Here is a 22338-nt window from a genome sequence, read left to right on the forward strand (position 1 = left end):
GGCTCCTTGATGAAGATTTTAGGTCTATAAAGATCTCTGAAGGTTCAGCACTCAAAAGAGGTTTTAAATTGCTTAAAAGGTAATCTGTTAATGTAGAGTAGAAGTGTTTAGTGCCTTCAGCTTTATGTTATGGTATGGTCATGAGTATGAAAAGTTTAATACACAAAATCAAATATTAACTTCAGGATGTGGTCAAAGATTCAAGACTTTTTATTCTATTAGATTTGCCTACCACAAACTGCTATTTAATTTACAGTTACTGATTGCTTAATAGAAGACTTTATGTATCTTATTTCTCTAGTAACTACTAGTTTTGTCATGAAGCATTCCTGCATATTTTACTGCATGTTTGGTTACATAAGCAAACATTTCTTGATTCATAAATAAATGCATAACTCTAGAGTATAGAGTTAATGCCATATTTGCACCTGGATTATAATGTATTGCTTGAAAAATTAATACACAGGGGATTATAATATAGTGATTGAAAAAAATTAATGCATAACTTTTCTGTGTTCTGGGTATCAGTTTGAAATAGAATGCTTAAAGTCTTGTTGTAGTTACTATCTCAAAATCTCAACAGATAGGAAGGACTGTTTGCATTTTCAACTCAGTTTTGGAGTGTGATTCTGGATTTGAAGTTCCTTTATCTGGTGTGTCTGTTTGTGTCTTCTCAAAGCTCACTATGTTAAAGTATGGGGGAGGAAAAACCACAGCGAAACAATGCACTGCCATGCCACTTGCTCAAACGAAATTAAATGCTAGACCCTTTGAAAGGCCCTACACGACGGTGCCAGTGCCTTATGAGCCATTATCTGCAGTAGTTTGGAGCTTGTATCCATGAAAAAACAGAGAAATGGGCATTGTATCATAATCAGTATTGACAGTAGGTCAACAGCAGATGCTTAGACAAGAATAAGTGAAAACTGCTCCTGGAGTATTACTGTGTTTGCTTACCATTCTGTCTTTTAGTGATTTTGTGGTCCAGAAACTCCTGTGTTAGAAATCTCATCTTTGAATAAGGAGTTTGTCATGGATTTTCTTCCTGTAGTTTGTCCATCTGCAGGAACATCATGAACTTTAAGCTTAATTATACATTTTATGAGGAAATAACTTTTTTTTTTCCTTTAAGCAGCTCTTTCTGTCTCATAGTCTTGGAACAGCCAGAAGTTGTTCCATATTTACCTTCCCTCTGTCAGTTGTGATCTTGTGGTAGTTTGTCCTCTCCTTGTTTCATCTGCCTTCTTCCTTCTATTTCAGTGCTCCTCATACAAAAGCAGGGCTGTATCTGTCCCATGTAGACAATTTCTGTATCTCTGTATTGGTAAATGAAAATAAACCAGAAGTGCTCACAGGATTGACATAGTATAGGATGTGTGGCAGAATTACTTTGTGATGAATTTTCCACTTTTGTTCCGCATCCCTCTCCTCATGGTCTGTGTAATTCAGTTTTATTTTCTTGTCAGCTCAGCGCCAAGAAGCTGTTACTCTCAAAGGCAGCTCTTTTGTAACCCAAAGTTCACATCCCAGTGTGCTTGTAGTCAGCTCTGGGTCTGTTGCTATATGTCTCAATTTAAGACCCCTCATCTGTGGATGCTTTTATCCCTCATCTGACTTCCAGGGACAGGTGCAAATCTATGATTTGTTCATAAGGAAATCAGAGCAGCTGCTGTGAGAGCAGGATTTGGCCTTAGAAGGCATCACCACTTGCTGTTACTAAGGTTAGACTAGTTAAGAACATCTGGTCTTTGCATATTTATTCCTTCCCATCTCTCTTATTTCTTAAGCTTTTAGGAAAAGGGGTATTTGGAAATAGAATAATTGCTTCAGGATAGACCAGGTGAAGTATTGAAATAAAAGAACAGTAATAAACTTCGGATTTTGTATTTGTGATATTTTCCTTCAGTAAGTGTTCATTCATTTACTTTTTACTTTTCCAGTCGGCCATGTATTCAAACAAATCTTTAGCAAGTGCAAGTCATTGAAGCATTTCACAGCTGTCTGGGCATGCAGCAGAACTTAGAGTATTGTGTTGGAAAAACTACGACACTTTGTCTAAGTTGCACCAGAATTAATTTGCTATTGAGAGTCACTTCAAACTTTGCTAGTGCTTCGATTGCTAGGAGTTGTGTTTGTTTTGCCCCATGTGCTGGTAGGTCACTGTTATTGCCATTTTCTGCTCTCTTTTGTCAGTAGGGTATGTCCTGTTCTGCACATTTGTTTCTACAGAAGACTCTCCTGAAAGCTCTGGAAAAGTGCCACACAGGTTGTAGCAGAAACCCCTGTGGGCACTTGCCTGCAACTTGGGTGTTTTCTCTGCTCTGGTGGTCAGCTGGTGACCTTGCTAGTACCATTTCTTATAAAGCATACCTCTCTGAACTTGGATCATTTGGAAAATAATGAGGGATGTCATTCAGTATTATACCCTAGGTTTTTGTTTTTTTTTTTTTTTTTTTTGTCCAGTGTAATAACTTTCTCATATATGCTTGTTGAATAGCAAGTAGAATACATAATTTCTTGCACAGCTTCCCATTTTGATAACATTAAATTTCGGCCACTCCCTTCCATCTCAAATGCCATCTCAGACTAGGTAGTATAAACACCTAATTTTAAACATGACTCACATTGATGATTGTACAAGTGTACTAGATGCTTATTTCTGAAAATTGCTATGACATCTCTAAACCAAACCTAAGAAGGGAGTAATCTGGATGGTTGATTTAAATCTTTAAAGTATACTTCTGTACTTGTCCATCAGGGCCAGTCTTTCTGTAAGCAGAGGACAAATGAGGTGAGGATTGCTCTTGCTTTGCACAGGAGGGAAAAATAAAAAGGTTGTCACTGGAAAAAATCCTTGATTTACTGCTAATTAAAAGAAGTACATCAAAGAAATTGCCATAAGTGTGTTAGAAACACCAGCAAGCTCTTACTGGTGTGAGGACAAGTCATACTGTAAGCTACTTTCAGGCTTTAACAGACATTTATTGTTACCTTATGGCTAATATACTTTGAAAGTATTTCCTTCTCATATAAAGATGCTACAAGATGGAACCATGTTGTGAAAAGTGTTTTGTTTGTCCAAGTTAAAGCTTAAAATATAGCTGTGTTCTTGAAAAGTTATTTTTAGCTGTATTAGCTTCTAAGTTCAAAATGAGTACATATTTTTTTTTTATTCTGCAGATTGGCATATATTCTAAATATTTGCGATTAAGAGACAAAAAAGAAATTAGTGAATATCATACCAGGAAAGCATCTTTCTTAGGGCAGAAATACCTTTTTAGTAAGGTACACCAAGGGTTTGCATGCTGTGTAGGAATCGGGGCTAGCCATGACTAGCATTGATCTTGTTTTTGTTTAGCAGTACATTATGTAAAGCGGGCGAGGAGAAGTGGATACTTAATAGCAAAGAAAAAAAAAATCATCATGTTTAATTACTTGAAATGCCAGAACTTAACCTGCAAGACTTCATTTCAGCGAGGTGAGGAGCATGGAAATAATTCTGTCCCTAGAGATCAGCAGAGGAGTTTGTCTGAGATTTCCTGATCATAGTTGGTTTGATTCTTCAGTACTATCCCTAGAAGCTAATTTACTGGGCCTGGTTAGATTAGACAGCAATCAATGAGAGTTTGAATTTCTTTTTCAGTATACCCAAAGAAATCTCTACTGTGGGTGTAACTTTCATGGCTTTTTCATGTAATGTCTTCTGCAGTACTTGCCATGGATGTGAATGGTGGTAGAAACCTTTAAATCTTTCATTTCTAAAATGTTTGTCGTGTTAATGCTTATGCACAGAAACTTGAAAGCAAAACTTCCCAGGGACTTTAATTTCACAGAACAAATGGAGCAAAATCCATGTACTGATATTTCTATTTTCTCAAGAACCCTACAGCCTCTTCCTGCCCCAAAACTTGGAATATTGTGTTTATGACTACAGAAAGGAGAACTTGTTTTTGTTATGTGCAGATAATCTCTTGATGCATTATTGAACTTCCAGACTGGATGGGGATTTTGCCATGGAGATAATGAGAGACTTTGTATCTGATGTGCAATTTTTTTATTTTGTTTTGTTTAGTGGGAGACTTTGATAAGATCTGGCGTGAGCACTGTGAGGATGAGGAAACTCTGTGTGAATATGCTGTGGCAATGAAAAACCTTGCAGATAATCACTGGGCAAAAACATGTGAAGGGGAAGGCCGAATTGAATGGTGTTGCAGGTAAATAATGTATCTGACACACAAAATTGCACGCTTTTACTTGCAATTATTTATAATACAAAGCTTAATTGTTTTTTACTTTTTGTCAATATTTAACATTTGTTCTAGAGCATATTAATAATTTATTGCTTTCTTAACGAAATACCTTCTTAGCATTCCAGCTTACTAAGGAAATAGCTTATGAAGTGTTTCGTTATTAGGTGATCCTTTTTTGAAGTATTTTCAACAAACAATTTTTTTTTCTCAAATACTGAAGCTGTTTGCAAATAAACCTATGAAGTAATTTTCCATGCTTCTGAACCTAAGCTGAATAAATGCAGTGAGTATAACTCAAGTTTAATTTTCAGAGGTTTGGTTTGATTTGTACATATAATAGCGTTTGATCTCTACATGCAGATCTCTGGTGCTTAATTTTTAATTCTTAATCTCCTGTAACAGACTTTTCCCCTGTGAAACTTGTTTTAAATGTGTTTGAAACTCTAAAATTCCTATTAGTCATAAACACCTAGTTTTTGTTGGGCTCTCTGAACTGTGAAGTCATGAAAGGAGGAGCTAAATTATTTCAGTCCCTGAGGAAAATAAATAGTAAAAAGAGGAGAGATGTTGGTCATCCTGCATACGGTTGGCATCTAAGACATTCTGCAGAATCTGTACAGCAGAATAAAACAAAATGCTGTTGAGTTTTAAATGGGAAGAGAGTGTAGCAATGGTCTTGTGATTAGGAAGAGAGTGACTTCAGAAAACTAGAAAGTAATCTTGTGTGCCAGTTTATAGGTCCTGCAGGTGAGTGTTGCAAAGTGCTGAGCAAAGAACAGTTGATGTGGTATTGCTAAATTTAAATTCTCTTGAGCCCATAAAACAAAGAAGAGGGAATTGACTGTGAAACAGTTGATCTTGGTGGAAGCTTGAGATCTTCTGTGGCTTCTGGAAATGGAGCAAGTAATAATAAGCTGAGGTTTTTTCCTTGGCATAAACTCTTAAATATTTGAAAACCATTCCTTTACTTACCAATGTTTTATCCTTTAGCTTAGGAAAAAAAGTCATAGTTAAATGTTTCTTTATAGACGCCTTTCGGGACATGCGTTGTGTATCTATATCGCAATTACAGGAGAGGTGTCTCAGTTACAAAACACTAAGCCCAAAACTGGACAGAGCGTTTCAATGGCTTTGTCAGGGATAAATCAAATAGATTTTATTCAGGTTGTAGTAGATGCTCAGTTATACTATTGATTTGTTTGGTGGGGGTTTGATATTTTGTTGGTGTCAGATTTTGTTTGGCTTTTTTTGTTGGTTTTGTTCTTTTGTTTGTGTGCTCATGTTGTTTTTTGGTAATTGGCACAGCACTGACTTTCGCTCCTTTGACCCCCTGCTGTCTATTTCTGTGTTACAGGCTTCCTGAGTTGCTAATTGTTTACTTGTATTTCTGCTATTCATTACTTCTGTGGAAATGCTGATATTTATATTTCTCTTTACTACACTGCACTCCCTTGAATCATATTGAATTCTAATACTGCGATTTCTTGCAACATCTTCCTCCCACCCTGCCCTGGTTTGGCATCATTCTCAGATCACTTATAAGGAACTGAAACTGGCTGTTCCACAGTTCAGGTTATCTGTGAAAAAAAAATAGTTGTACTGGACCCAGGGCAGATTACATGGAACATTGCTTGATATTTTCTTACAATTTGATTGTCTGCTAATATGTGAAGCATTTTAAATAGAGCTGTGTGTTCTTACTTTTATTTCAGCTAAGTAGCTTGTGGCAAGTTTATCTGTTATCCTGTAGGACAGGATAATGTTGTGGACAGTGATTACTTGTATATAGAAGGTTTTGTGCTCCCACTTGGTTTCTGTTTTAGATCATTTTCAAAGTAAACATTGAAGTAAATGTCTAGTTTGGACTTTGCCGCCTGAGCTCATATTAGGAAGAGAATCCACCCACTAAGAGACACTAAAATGCTCTGTCTTCATATAAGGCTTCAGATAAAGCACAAAGCTTTTCAGTTTGCAAAGTCAAGGAATCAGGAGTTTTTACATTAGTAGAAAAAGAGAGAGGACTTTTCACTTCTCAGATTATACTGAGGCCTGGATTGCTAAATACCAGAACATATCAGATTGACTTTGTGTTCTGCAATTTTTTGTCCCTTCTCGCAGGGCCAAGAGGTGTGCCAGACAGGTGGCAGGTCCCATTGTTGTTGCTCCGCCTTGTGCCTGGGTGCAGAATTGCGTGCAAAAGAACTTGGCATGAGACTTAATGTGAAAGCTTTTGCTCAGTGCTTATTACTATGTTACCATGACAGCAGGAAGGTAGCTGTTTGGTATTAGATGATTTTTAATTTGTGAGTGGAGTGCTGAAAATAGATTGGAACCACCAGTGTATGCCTCCCGAATAAAGCAGAGACTGAGTTTTGTTTTAATTTGAAGGATGATCTTTTCAGCAATCTGAAATTGAGAAGTGTTTTTTCCATTAGTTAAAAGGAAGAAAAAAAAAAGTACAAAAGACTTTGGGTTTTTGTTCTTTCCTTAATTTTCCTTGTATTCTCCTTGGAAATGATAAAATAAATCAGATAGCATAGCATAACCACTAGAGAAGCTGTGCATACTTCTCAGGATCAAGAATAACAGTTTTGTTTTTCTTTCAAAAGCCTTTTTGTTGAAGACACTGGAAAAATTCTGACATTAACTCTTAAACCACATGACATAAAACTTACTGTCTTACTTCTTCATTAGTGTTGATTTAAAGAACATATATCCAGACTCTAGAAACTGTACAAGATGGAAAGCAGTACCTGATAGACTGTGCTGGTGGCCATATGCTGAATTGTACAAGGCCAATTTTGTTTATTGTTTCAGGAAAGCATTACAGAACTATTAAGTGGGGAGAGGGACGGGGGAGGAGGGATTAAAACTATCCACTTTCAGATCGAAGTTTATGATCCCCTGAGTGGTGGTGTAAAAAGCCTGGGCAACACTCAACTGTTTCTTCCTTCCTTTATATACATTTAGAAAATTGAATGCAACTGGCAAGTGGTATTTGCAAATTAACACTTCTCTTTCTCTTTCATTTATACTACAACACAAAACTTAAGCAAAACAGGTTAAGATAGTGTTTACCCTGAATAATTGTTGTAACTCTTTAAATTTTGCTGGCATTTTTAGGCTGGTGAACCTTTGTATGCACGATGAATGCCAGCTTGTTCTGGTTCTAGTTAGAACAGAATAAGCCAGACCAGCAGGTTTGCTTCTTGCTGTTGCTTTTGTCTCAGTGTTAAGTCTTGTGTTGACTTGACTGTTTTTTGGTTTTTTTAAAGAGCAAAAAATTAATCTTCTAACCATCATGACAAAACACTATCTAGACCTGCATTTTTTAAAAAGTCTTTTGACTGTTTAATGAGTAAAGAAATACAGTTCTGATGAAATTAATGACAGGTGAGTACAGAACTGTTTGGAAACATTTGCAGGGAGTAGATGTGAGAAGCTTATCTTAAAAATTTGATTTACTGAGATGGATTCTCAGATTGTCAGAGTTTGTCTCTGTATCCATAACTAATTAATATTTTTATTAGCAGTCTGCTAGAGTAAAGTCTATTTATTAAATTTGGAAATGAGACCAAAGAGAGAGGTACTGTCACTCTGAGAGCAAAATTAAAATTATTGCAGTTAAAAACTGTACTAGACATTATCTACTGTTTTAAATATCAGCTCTTCAAATAAAGGCCAGGGAATAATTGATTGTGTCAGTCTTTCAAAAAACTGTTTGGATTCTGAAGCAGGCCATAAACTGAATTTGAAGTGGTCATGGGATGCTTTTGCAATAGAGGCAAATATCATACTTAAGTGTGTTAATGAGATTGTCCACAAAATAAATAAAGTATTACTCTGAGTTTATTTTGCATTGCTCTCAGCTAAAATACCACCTTAGTCACTGCATTTAAAAAATAACAAACAGCAGCTCAACTCCCAAGAAAGATAAAGAAATTATCAAAAACCTTCTGTTTTTTTCCACAAAAGCCTTGGTGTTCTTTTCTAGAAACTGGAGCTGTCTAGTCAAAAGAAGAGAAGGCTAAGTAATCTATTAGAGGATCTTTGAGAATAACAGATCTCTGTAGAACTGGAAAGCTGATCCTATTTAATTGGAAGATTGAATGAATGAGTGTTTGCAAGTCCCTTCAACACTGTTTTACAGGTTTTTTTGATGAATGCAATTAGTTGAGCAATTCACTGCAAGGAGAATGGAACTGAGGAAGGTGGCAGAAACAGCAGGAGGGGAACCATTTAAAATGGGAAAGGACAATGTTCAATGTTTACATTTATATGACAGTCAACTTTTTGCTGTTAAACACATTGTTTGCTGATGATACTAAATTGTGAGGAGCTGTTAACTCCCTTGAAGGCAGACAGGCTCTCCAGAGAAACTGTATGAATTTTAACAAAGACAAATGCCAGATTCTGTGCCTGGGATGGGGCAGCCCTGGATATATGGATGGACTGAGGAATTAAATACTGGAAAGCAGCACTGTGGAAAGGGACCTGGGGCTCCTGGTCAATGGCCAGTTGAATGTGAGTCAGCAGTGCCCTGGCAGCCAGGAGGGTCAACCCTGTCCTAGGGTACATCAGGCACAGCATCACCAGCCAGGCAAGGGACGGGATTGTCCTGCTCTGCTCTGCAATGGGGCAGCCTAGCTTCAAGTGCTGGGGGAAGTGTTGAGTGCCACAATATAAGAAAGATAGAAAGTCTTGGTCTGTTCAGCCTGGAGAAGAGGAGCTGAAGTAAGACCTCATTGCAGTTACAACTTCCTTGTTAGGGGAAGAGGAAGGGCAGACACTGATCTCTGTGGTGCCCAGTGACAGGACCTGAGGCAATTGCCTGAAGTTCTGTCAGGGAGGTTTAGACTGAATATTAGAAAAAGGTTCTCTACCCAGAGGATGTTTTGGGCACTGGAACAGACTCTTCAGGAAAGTGGTCACAGCACTAAGCCTGACAGGGTTCAAGAAATGTTTGAACAATACTTTTGTGTACATGGTGTGACTCCTGAAACTGTTCTCTGCAGGTCCAGGAGTTGGACTTCAGTGACCCTGATGGATCCCTTCCAACTCAGGATATTCTATGATTCTATGACTACTTTGTTCTGACAAGAGTGTCATTTGTTGAACACTAGAGCTGATTAAAGCAATGGTCATATGATAACTGCTGACTATTTTCAAGTTCTTTGAATCCTCTGGCAATAAAAGATACTGCTTCCAGAAGCTGGCTTGGGGTGGCCACAGCCCAAAAGAAACATATGATTGATTACAGATCTAGTTGCGTTTCTCAAAAGGAAAATGTCTCAAACCCCTAGAATTGAGACCAAATATCAAAGTGGAAAAATGTATTATATACAAGTTTCTCAACTTGAAGTTTAAAAAAATACAATGATGCTCATAAAAAATTATGATAGTTTACATTGAGAAACCTGCTGTTCTCACCCATGCTGAACACTCTATTTCCTTAACTTGAAGCTGGGCGCACATGACAATCCTGAAATATTTTTAGTCCAAGGGAAACCTGGCTACTCTTCTAGGTATCATTAATGTGTTCAAGGGCAGTTGATACTACTCCCTCTCTTTGCTTTGGAGGTGGGGAGGTGGATTCGTTAAACCTGTAGAAGCATTTGCAATTTTTTTTTTTTTCAGGCTAGCAGCTCTGAGAGTGAGCATTTATAAACTTGTTCCTCAGTGTGTGGGAGGCGGGGAGATATGTTTTGCAGTAGAAACCCTGATGAGAAGTCCAGACATTCCTTCAGCTCTGAAGGGAAGATGGCTTTTTCTCTGTACCCTCCCTAAAGCCATCTTCAGTATTAGGTTTTGGTTAGTAAAAATTCTAAGGAACATGAGTCAAGCTCACCTTTTCCTCATTATAAAGCAGAAGGAAAGAGTCAATAAAGCTGGGTGCTTGAAATCCTCAAGCACTGATTACAGCTATCTGAAACTGCTTTTTGCCATGATAAAAGTTGACCACACCAGCTTTCATTTAGTTGTTCATTACTACTTGAGCAGAAGAATTAATTAATGATTCTGAGTTGTTCAGAAAACATTATTCAAACAAGTATTATTTCTGTTGAAATTTCCGTGCAAATACTTGGATGGCAAATTTAATTAAACTGAATTGTGCAGGGTGAACCGGCTTTTTAATTTCACAGCAACAATTTTTTTCCCAGTTCTAATTACATTTTGGGGATGAAATTCAGTTCTTCTCAAACATAGTGTTTGCTTCTTATACACTAATGCTGACCACTGATTGAAGAACACAAGTGCTATTTAACTTCTTAACATTAATTTCTTTAAACCAGCTAATATTTCTGTTCAAGTATGATTAATTACTTTGTTCTAGTTTCTATACGAAAAATAAGTAAATATGGGGAAAAACTGAAAGCTAAAATAAGTCTTCGACAATAATACAGCTACTATCTGTTACTTAAAACAAAAAATGCCTGGGCAAACTCAATTAAAATTAAAATCTGCTGGATGTAAGTTTGCGCATAAATCTGGATTAGGTTTCTTTTCTGCTAGTTTATATGCCAGCAAGACACATATTTCAAAACCTTGTGTTGACAGGGAGCTAGTTGTAACTCTGCACTATAGTGCAGAACTGAGCTGAAGTTTACCTTCTGGTGATGTTCTGATAAGACTTCTGCTGTCTTACTCTAAAAGTCTATCCAGATTAAAATATTTTAAATCTATTTATTCAGCTGTTACTTATGGCATAATTTGGAGGCAGAAAATACCCCAACAACCCACCACTCGATTTTGTGTTGTTGGGTGTATCACATCTTTTTTAAAGCTCATTTACCAAAGTTGAAATAAAACCCAGATTTGTTTAAAAGCTGACAGCACTTGTACCACTTAACCCTTTGGTATGTATCTTAGCTGTAGTAGTAACTAACAAGAGCATTCCGTTTTCCTGGGGAATTTTTCTTTTTGTCTTTTCAGTGTGTGCCGAGAATATTTTCAGAATGGTGGAAAAAGAAAAGCACTTGAGAAAGATGAAAAAAGAGCACTTCTTGCTTCTAAAACCACTCCAGCTTTAAATGTTCCTCAGACTCCCAAGACTGAAGATCCTTTGCCAAACTTTGGATTGACAAATCATGAAGCTGTGACAGAAGAGTAAGTTTTACTTGTTTTGACTTTTTTTCCCTTTTTTGAGTGTTAAAACTTAGCCTGACGTTTTTTCCCCCATAACTTGTTAGATCAGTCTGATGTATTTTTATTAGTTAAGAAAGGGAATTTTCACATAAATATATGCCTTTCAAGAGCTGTTTATGTTGTAGTATATTTTGGTGAATGCCATGAAAAAATTGCTTGAGAATGACAACTTAGTCATCTTCATTTTAGTGCTAGAGCAATTTCACTTTAGTATGTCATTGGTGTGCAATGCAATTTATATTAAACCTTGAGGTGAAATAAGTGAGATGTTAATTAAGTTAGAATCTAATGGCTGCTCAGCACTGTTGAAAAGTCAATTGCTTATGTAAGTACTTAGTGCCAAATGTAAATATCAGAGTGCTTTAAAACTTTCTCTTCATAAATAATTGCAGAGAAACTCTTGATTCCAATTACACACTTCAAAAGCAATTTGGAATTACAACCCATAACTTTTAATGTGCTAGCTTTCTGATGACTGGCTCTGCAGAACTTGTAGTATCCTTGAGATATTTTCCAAACAACAGTTTTAATTTTGTTGGTGACCTTCACTCAAGCAAGAATTTTATTTTTGGTATCCAAGACTAACTTTATTATTTCTGAAGTCCCACCCTCCATTTTTTTTTCCCAAATAGCATGTCATGTTTGTGAGTATTCCATGTGTGATGGAAAAAAATTATATTTTGCAAGTATAATGAAATAATGAATGCATAAGCATAGAATCTCTGAAAGTTATACTTATGACTGTTTCATATTCTTTATAGATTAGTTCTTAGAACTTCCTGCAGTAGTGTTTTTTATGTTGTGTAAAGAGGTTTTTTTTTCCTTTATTGTAGCATGTCTGCTGTGATCAGCATTTACTTGAAGCTAGGTGTAATATGAGTTAGGGAAAGAATGATGTGTTACTAGTAGGCGTGTCTGTCCTTAGGAGCCGGTGTCTTTTGTGTCTCTCATGTTTGTTTAAATCAATAGGTTTGATGATCATATTCATTTTAAAGCTGCCTACCAGTGGGAGGCATTGTCAGGATAAAGCACTGGTTTTCTCTTTGCATCTCTTTGGTCTCTCTTTGATCTGTCTTCATGCTTTCTGCAGGTAATAGTGGCTGTTGCAGGGCTAACATCACCTGCCTTCTTGCTACCAGTTGTTTGTAGCCTTCCCTTTTGTTCTAATGTGTACAGAAAGAAGTTAAGAGAGAATATTTATAAATTATTTTTAAAGCATTTGTTAGTATAGTGAGTGCTGATGATTTTTATTTTCATTCTCAAAATTTTAAAAATATGCACACCTCATAAGACATACCTGGCAAAGGCAAGTTTTATAATATTTACCTGAGTAAGCTACAAACGACAGTAAGTTCTTAGTAGCTGTACAGACCTTGAACAAGGCATAACTGGTCTAAGTTTCTGCTCAGAGAAATCAAAATTCTTTTTTTTTTTCTTGATGCCTTACAGAAGAAATTACAGAGTTTATCAGAAAGAAAATGCATTGTGTATTACACAAAGCAGAGATCCCTCCTGAAATGCTTTTTCATGTCTACACTGATCTAGTAGTGAAGTCTCAAACTTGGTACAAGGGATGTGGGGGAACCTGCACAGTGTTTAAAGACTGTCACTCCATTCTGGTCATGTAACACTACAAGATTGTGGGTTGGTCTATCAGTATGACTAAGCCTGTGACTCTTTGTTTTACTCTGGTAGGTGTAAAGACAATAATTCTGTTCATCCCACATATAATCCTCTCTCAAGTAATATATAAACATATATAAATAAGGTAACTTTTGTAAATAGGAAGACAGAATACATCATAGTGATTTTTTTCACTGTACCACAGGTGACGTGGCTGTCCTGGAAATTAGAGGCTTCTGGGATATGCTGCTTAATTTTAATCTGTACAAGTATTTCATTGAACATTTTAAAGGGAACATGTTTAGATCTCTAGAGGCTCTCTCTTTTTTATGGGAAGTATTCTCTGCACTGTAGCATCCTGTTTCTTCTTGTTATGTTTTCTGTGGTCCCATGTATCCATTGAATTGTTGTTACCATATTAGACTCCCATATAGAATGTAATTATTCATACTGGCATACATTTTTGTGTTTGAGTGAGGAAGGATCTGCCATTAGTGTCTCCATTTGCTAGACAAGGAGATGAACTGGTCTGAGAAACCTCAGATTACCCTTATTTGGGAAAAGATCTCTGATTTTACTTCAGCCTATGTTTGTGATTTATGGCTACTAGAATCTGCCTACACAGTATCCAAATTCCTGTTCCAAGTCTGGAAAAATTGTTGTTTTCATCTTCATTCTGAAAACTCACTCAATACTGAATTGACTTACAGGCTTGGTAATGTTTGCAGCTTTAACTTAAAGGCAATTGTTGCACTGTTTGCCTTGGTCACGGTGGTGTTTTGAGAGAAGCTTGCCCTGGATATCTTCTATTCCATGTAGAAGCAAAATGCTTAAACTTGCCATTGTTTTTCAAAATGCAACAAGACATTTTCTTTTGCTTTTCCAACATCCTCCTTCTGGTAGGTTACCAGAAGTCTAGAAGGAGCCCAGAGAGCCCGTATCTCTTGCTACTGCTTAGAGGCTTTTTTTTCCTTTCTGCTTTGTTGTTTCTGTGAGTACAGCCATAGCTTGGTTTTACTCCCGCACCTCTGTTTCTGAAAGTTTTTTGCAGTTACCTGTCTCTCCAGGGCTGAGCCTTTCCCAGAAAATATAACAAATTATATTTTGGAGATGCTGATTGATTTTGGCTACAGAAACTTGAAGCAAAAAACATTTTATTTCTGGAAGGTTATTAGCATTCTCATCTCTGTGAGGTCCCTATGAAAGCTGTGACTTTGTTTGCCTCTGTTAATGGATTTTGGATATTCCAAGGTGTTAAATCATCATGGAACTTTTTTAGATTGCAACCCTGTAAATTATGCAATTTAGGTAGTTTTCTCTGTTTCCCTTTTCAACTCATGAAATTTTAACTCTGGTGTCTAGTGTGACTTCAAAATCAGTAAATACTACAAAAAGTTAAGCGAGAAACCTGAAACTATATGAGAGCCTGTCTAGTAGACACACAATGTGCCATTTAATTTAGTTACTACAAGTGCACAAGTGAATAGTTATTACACCTGCTCTGAACAAAACTCTTCTGCTTAAGGACCACCTTCTTTAGGTAACTCAGCAATTGAAGTAAGGCATTCACTTCTATTAGTCACTACTGTGGTGTTCTCTGAGAATCTTTTGCATTAGTTACCTGAAATTGTAACTCAGAATACAGCTTTAAAAGTTACATTTAATAAAACTTAATTCTTGCTACTTCTTAGGTTCCTTCACTCCTTGGGAAAGATCAGATTACTTGATGTTGGTAGCTGCTTTAATCCATTTCTGAAGTTTGAAGAATTTCTGACGGTTGGCATAGACATTGTTCCAGCAGTTGAGGTATGTAATGTTTGCTGTATTTAATATAAACTTGATCCTCAAATTTGTGGAATGCCTCAAAATAACTGTAAAAGAGAATGTTTAATACTTACATGCTTTTTAAATATCTGGTTTAGTAGGAACTAAACACTACATCCTTTCCCATGAACAGGCTCTAAAGTTCTAGTTGTGTTTTCTTTAAAAAATACGATTTTTTTTCCCAGAGCCATGCCTTTATAATGGCATTATTAATCTTGAAAATCTTGAAAATTTTAGTAGCCATCTTTTATAAGGGTATTGCAGATGAGTCCTTGCATCTTAAAAGGTATAAATAATGATTAAGTAGGCTTATGCTTAGGTGAGAGCCTCTCAGAAGCTGCATTCACTGACAGGAAGAAATGATCAGTGGCTGTATTTGGTGAGTTTTTCTGGGGAGATTTAGTATTCAGAAATGCACTATAAGGGAGCATTTCTGTTTATTGCTAGAAATATTTTTGAGCTTCCAAAATCCAGAGGACAAGTTTATCAGCATATTTGGGGTAAATTGCTTTATTTTCTCTAGGCAGTAATGTTCTCAAATGCCTTAATTCTGCTGTAATTATATCTTCTGTCTTTTGCTCTTGACCCAACTTCTGTCAGCACTAATTGCATTTATCAACCACACAAAAGGATAAAGTGGAGTAAAAATGTTTAAAACATACACAGAAATACATTTCTGACAGAAAACAGAAAAGTGTTTGATTATACACACCTTGACGCCTTACAGTTAAAAATCAGGCTCTGTTTAAATCTGTGGCCTAAGGTAACCCTCTTTAGAAGTGGAGAGGTGAAAAGAGGTGTACAGGTGAAGTAATACAGTTAACTGGAAAGTAATGTTCTCTTATTTGCTGCAGTGTGATTTACGTGCCAAATGCCTGGTAGTTTGTTGTTGTTACCTTGTTTAGTCCATTAACACCTCATTTGTATTTTTGCATATATGCTGAGAGATACTGAAAGATACTCTTTAAAAATTTGAGTCTGATAAATTACTTTCAAAAGCAATTCAATGTCAGTTCTATCTAAAACACAAACTGAGTAGATTTTGTCTTGCCTAATTTGAAACACAGGCATCATGATTACTTTCCACGACTTTGGAAGCTGTAGGACTGTGCAGGGCTGTTGGGCATGACACAGGAGGTAAAAAAGACACATGCCACTGAAATGGCACCTTGTGGCATTTAAAATGGTAATACCTGGCAACTGAATTTCCAGCTATGATACATAGATCCTCAGTGTCTACATCTCAGGTTCTAATTACAGTCAGTGAAGATCTATTAAAAATAGTCAAACCTAAATACATGCTGTTCTTCGATGGTGAGGTGAATTGGGTCACTGTGTATTGACTAATTCTCCAGTGACTATAAGGGCAGCCTAGGTACCTAACATTACACGAGTTGAACCAAAACACTAATTTTTGTGTATGCCTAGTTAATTCTATCTACTAATCTGTTTTTCTGCTTTCCTAAGAAAGCTACATTTCTTCTCATGAAAATCAATTTAAATGTATAGTGACCAAAACCTTTATTGGGAAAAGCCCTGAAAAAGTAACTTCTGTGGATTTAATGGAGAAACATATGCAATTTCTATGTACTAACCAGTTCTTTAGATTCTTTCCCAGTAGAAGAGAACAATAAGATAATTGATTTCTGGTTGTCTGACATAGTTAGTACCATAGTTTCATGGTAGGAGTTCCCAGAGTGTTAATGTACATGCGGTTACACACTTGCTTATTCTGAGTATATTATTATATTATATTACTCTGAATAAGCAAGTATTCTTGCTTATTCTTAGCCTGTCTCAGGCTCACCAACATCTTTGATTCTCTTGGATGCTTTGGCTTGTTCAGGGCACCTTGAAGCCTGGCTAGCAAGTGTTCTTGGAGGGACAGGGAGTACAGTTTGAGCAAACAGATCTGCTAGAATAAGCTTAGTCCTACCTCCAAAACAGAATTAATGAGACCCGATGTACTGAAGATGACTCTTCTTTGAGCTGTCTCAGCACCACAACCTTCTAAATAAATTTATATTTTAAGGCTAGAAGTTGCCTGAGCTGATTTCATGTTTTTGGAATAATAACCATAGGTTTATTATGGTAGTTAATGTCATCTCCTGACTTGAAAAAATTATTTTGATAAGTTGTGTAAAAGCTGAAAATGAAATAAACTGGTAAAAATTTCTGATTTAGCAGATTTCTTAGGTAAAATCCTAAAGTACCCTTTAAAACAAATTGAAGCACAGAGGCTTATTACAAAGCCAGTTTCTTAAATAATGTTGATCAGAGAGTTAAATAGTTCTTTCTTTAATAAAAAAATATTATCCACCTTCATATAGAAATGCTTTGGATATACACTAAGTAGTTGCATAATACTTCAATTTATTTGGAGGAATAAGAAGGATGTAATTGTGGAAATACAAGGAAAGGAACTAAAATGTTAGTTATGTAACTAAAGGATAAATGTCTTTGAAATTTTTAGAATCTCTGTTTCGCATATAGAGAATGCAAACTGTAGAATATGGCAATATATTTCCATTGATGGGTTTTGAGAGAGAGGGAAACTGCTTACTAAGAAAAGATTAGTATTTTTTTTAGTTAAGCAGCATGCACTCACTTCCTGGTGTCCTGGGGTAAAGTACACTGAGGGAAAAACATGCATTATTAGAAGCTAGGAGGACGAAAGCTGAGAATGGAGTGTGCAGCAGATGCTCCTCTCTTGGAGTAAATATAGTCCGAGACCAAAAAGAAAAAAAAAAAAAAGAGGCTGGAAGGGTACTTCCATTAGAATAATTAGAAAGGGTACATCCAAATTAGAATATATATCTCGATACTTGAGGGTCCCTTCCAACTCAGAATATTTTGTGAAATACCTGTGCAGTTTATTCACATAAGTAGGTTTGTGTTCTTAAATGTCAGCGGATGCACTGAGATATAACTGTTTTAGTGTTTCTGAGGACTTAAACATTAGTTCAAGACTTGTATATCAAAAGTTCACTAGCAGATTCCAGTTTAGCACCATTTCCTCCTAAAGCTGATTAGAGATTCCACTTGAAACACACCTTAGTCCTGAATTGTCTTTAACACTATTTCTGCGTTACTAATTTGTGTTTCTCCTCTACTCAGAAATACTTGCAGTCTAAATTTTTTTTTAACTGTATATGTGTGACCACTAACTTGTTAACTCTTGAAGTAAAGTTAGCAAAGTTTACTCTTAAGTAAAGTTAGCACATCACTCTGAACAATCAGTTTTAAGGGAATGATTTATTTTTCTGTGGATTTTGGTTGTATTTGCTCCTTAAACTAACCTTGATGTTTGGTTTTCTGTTTTTGTCACTCCACCAGAGCGTATACAAATGTGACTTCCTAAATCTTCAAATTCAGCAACCTCTTCAACTGGCACAAGATGCTATAGATGCCTTTCTTAAACAACTGAAAAATCCCATTGATTCTCTACCTGGAGAGCTGTTCCATGTTGTAGTTTTCTCGCTCCTTCTTTCTTACTTTCCATCTCCCTATCAACGATGGATATGCTGCAAGAAGGCACATGAACTTCTCGTATTAAACGGCTTATTGCTTGTAATAACTCCTGATTCATCTCATCAGAATCGCCGGGCTATGATGATGAAAAGCTGGAAAATTGCCATAGAGTCCTTGGGTTTTAAACGCTTCAAGTATTCCAAATTTTCTCACATGCACCTGATGGCATTTAGGAAAACTTCCCTGCAAACAACAAGTGACTTAGTTAGCAGGAACTACCCAGGGATGTTGTATATCCCACAGGATTTCAACAGTATGGAGGATGAGGAGTATTCCAGCACTGCATGCTATGTTCGGTCAGACACAGAAGATGAACAGCTAGCTTACGGTTTTATGGAGCTTCCTGATGCTCCCTATGACTCAGACTCTGGAGAAAGCCAGTCTAGTTCTATTCCTTTCTATGAGCTAGAAGATCCTATATTGCTTCTAAGTTAATGTAGTTGTTGAAATGCCCTTTCAGTCAAAACTCTTGCTTAACTAATTTTGCTATACTAACATGGGCTCAACACAGAAAAAATGGTTTGCATAAAGAAAATGCAAAGGTTTACAGAGTTTGCTATTTTTTTCTACTTTTGAATTTTAAAAATTATTCTTGTATGAAATTGAAAAAAATACAAGTTTTATGCAAGTGACTCATGTCATAGCATAAATTGCAGTTGCTTTCTTTAGATTTATATCACTATTTTTTTTCCAGAAAGGTACCATTCTTTTCTTTAGTGCTGTGAAGTGTGAATTCTATTTAATTTGTTAAATGTTGTTTCAGTATTTTAACTCAATGTGGTTGAGGTTAAGGCACTGGAGTTGGTGGACTTCTGAAAAGTATATGTAGGAAGAAATAATTTGCACTTTAATTAAATGTGCAGATAGGTTAAGACACTTGGTTACAAATGTCCTTTCTTAATTATGGAACAAAACTTTTTTCCTTCCAAAATTTGTTTCACTCTGGTTAAGCCTGGGCTGGAGAAACAATAATGCTTGCACATTTGATTTTATGTTTATTGCAGCCCTCGTGATGTGACACGAAAACACTGGAATATATTCATCCATAGTTCTACATACTGTGTAATTTCATTGCATAAATAGCAATTTCTGAAGATGCTTTTCCCCCACAGGAGTATGGTACGTCTAGACAATTATGTTTCACTTCAAAGCAGGAACATGTTTTGCAGTTTTATGAGTATACAAGCACTAGTGTATATCAGTATTTCCCCAACTATGGTGTTCTGTATTTTTTCTAACTGTGTTTTTTGGGGGACTGGGTGGGTTTTTTCATGTTTTAAAGTAAATTATTTATGCATTTTAAAAAGAAACAACTTTTTCATGAATTCATGAAAACTTAGACCTTCTAAGTTAGCCAATGACTACAAATGATTTTGTAAGAAGGAACATAACTGTACAAGTTTTTCAAGGATACACATATTTGCATAAAGCCATGTAATTCAGACCACACAAGTGAAGTTAACACATGCTTTTTGTTTGCTTATTGGGACCCAACTGACTTCTGTTCAGTTAAATAAAAACTCCATAGGTGACTGAAAACTGGTCTGCACTGTAAAGAGACTAAACATCTATTTTTACATCTATTAAGTTTTTAATTTGTGTAATGAATGGGTGAGTTTTTGCAGGAAAAATAAATTCTGTTCAGTGGTTAAAAAAAGAGGATTCATTATTAGTTTAGCTTAGATTTTCCTCCATTTGAAAATAATGGCCAGAATTTTCAGATTTGGATATTAGGCTCTTAAATCTATATGTAAGTGCCTAGTAGAACTAGGTAATTATTAGAACTAGGTGCCAGATCATGATTTATTTATGACTTCTGAAAATTGGTAAAAAAATCCAAATACAGTTTCACAGGTTATTGTCATGAAATATCTTACAAGATGAAATATCTTACATTAAACTGCCACGTATTTATAATATGAAAGTTGCTATATAAATTGAAGTTGTAGTGTGGATTTTACAGTGCTTGCTACAAAAATGAAACTTACTCCTTCCATTGAAGTTTTGCACTGAATGTGTCACAGTTTGTCCTACCTGTTTTTCTTTTATAGTATTTCCTACACAGAGTAATCACATTGGTCCAGTTTGCACTCAGATGTGGTCTGGACTATGGTGCTGTATTCTTTAACATAAGCTTTTTGTGTCTCTTCTTAACTTTAAAGCATTCCCAAATACCTAATTCAAATTTGTTATTCAATCTGAGTGATAGAGTTATACAAACCAAATAATTATAGTCTGATGTGTAAAAAGAAGAAAAGAATTAAGGTTAGACATACAGGAATCATAGTTCACTTGCTAATATTTGTTACAGAGCATACTTCTCTGATGAAATACACAATGGCTTCAAAATTGGCTTTAAGTCAGTATTTTCACTAAAATTTTTGTCATTGAAAGCCTTTCTTCCCAATTAACCATTGATTCCAGCAGTGCTCATGTTAAAGTATTGCTGCTGTAAATTCAGCTGTTTATGGGAGGCTAATATATGCATTCTTCAAAGTATACCTAATATTTTAACTGATACTCGATTTAGAAACTAGTACACCATCAAACGTGTTGGCATTGTTTACTGTAAACTGGCTTGTGATTCATTCTCAAGAAAATGCAATTCATATCAAGATTTATCCCCCAAAATAGCTTAAATACTAAGCTTTAAAGTTTAATCCTTTTTGGGAGGGAGGTCGGTGACAACACTGGTTTAGGGACCTGAGATTTGTAACAGCTTGGTTTTCCTGCTGATCATTCTAAATGTCTCAAGTGGGTTTATTGGTTATTTGGTTTTGTGGGGTTTTTTTTGGGTTTTTTTTTTGGTTTTTTTCCTTTCTTGCTTTGGTTTGTATTGGTTTTTTTTCACATGGGACATTAGATTGTGGTGGAGGAGGAAAGTGTGATTTACATAAATACTTACATCTCCCTTAATAATAAAGTGGTGATATCAGGAGTTGTTGTATATTTGGCTTTGGTGCAAGAATATTATTTCTAGGTTATGAGATATTTGAAAATTATGACTGTGCTGGAGAAGAAAAGGAACAAAACATGTGTTGGCATCTCTGTTGTCTTTTATGTCACTACTTTTGTGAACAAAGCACATTTATTAAAAAATGAAAAACTGAAAGCATTTTTTTTAATTCTTTGGGAAATCCAGTGAAATCAATGCAAAGCTATTTTCTTTATTTTCAAGGAGATAGTTGTCTTGTGTTTAATTTATAACCCATAACAATGTTAAATTTGGTACTTCAGTTTCAGCTTCTACATCTCAGTTGTGGTCTTTGCTTTTTGGAAGGGTTTTTTAAGTTCCTCCAGTTGATTCTGTTACCATGTTGCTTTGCCTGCCCACTTAGATGTGACCACTTTCTAAAGCACTTCCTCTCATCTATCTCTACATGTTATTAATTTCTTTTCTATCTCACTGAAATACTTTTACAGCACCCATTGTATGTTGCCCCTTTGATATCATTATTGTATATTTCTACATTGTGATTCTGAATACTGGAGGTGTTGGGAAAAGGATGACAGTGGGAAAAGAAATCCAAAGAACTGAAAATTCAAGGCTCCTGCTCAGATACGAGTTCTAGGAAGACTGGGTTTCAGCAGAATTGAAGTGTGTCCCTAGCACTGCACACCCTACCTGATACATTCTGATCCCTTAAGTGAGAGTGAAGATGACTAAATAGCATTCCACAGCTGTGCTCAGTGTTGCTTCCTGCTCATCCTTTCTGCCTCATTCTGTTTCAGGAAGACTGCCTGACTGGCTTTACAAGTGTAATCATTCTAAGGCTTTTAAATCATATCGCCATGCATCAGCAGCAGCTTTTCTGCTCATTTTTCCTTCTCTCTCTGTTTCCCTCAATTGTTTTCAACCTGTAGAAGAGCAAGGTGTCTCTTTAGAAAGGGTCCGTTTCAGGAACTTGCACAGAAACTTAGGTGGGTTATTTTACCCTCCAAGTAAACATTCAAGAAGAAGTTT

General features: G+C 36.1%; 1 protein-coding gene across 2 annotated transcripts in view; it reads left to right on the forward strand.

The window, feature by feature from the left end:
- Positions 1–19902, forward strand: part of SAMTOR (S-adenosylmethionine sensor upstream of mTORC1) — a 28287-nt gene extending 8385 nt beyond the window's left edge. For both annotated transcript variants that reach the window (XM_068189953.1, XM_068189954.1), the window contains exons 2-5: positions 4073–4214; positions 11184–11357; positions 14711–14825; positions 18180–19902. In XM_068189953.1, coding sequence (XP_068046054.1) covers positions 4073–4214; positions 11184–11357; positions 14711–14825; positions 18180–18809 — 1061 coding nt within the window. In that variant the 3' untranslated portion in view covers positions 18810–19902. The remainder of the gene's footprint in view (positions 1–4072; positions 4215–11183; positions 11358–14710; positions 14826–18179) is intronic.
- Positions 19903–22338: the final 2436 nt, after the last annotated feature.

The sequence above is a fragment of the Anomalospiza imberbis genome, chromosome 5, assembly GCF_031753505.1.
Source record: "Anomalospiza imberbis isolate Cuckoo-Finch-1a 21T00152 chromosome 5, ASM3175350v1, whole genome shotgun sequence".
NCBI classification, from domain to species: domain Eukaryota; kingdom Metazoa; phylum Chordata; class Aves; order Passeriformes; family Viduidae; genus Anomalospiza; species Anomalospiza imberbis.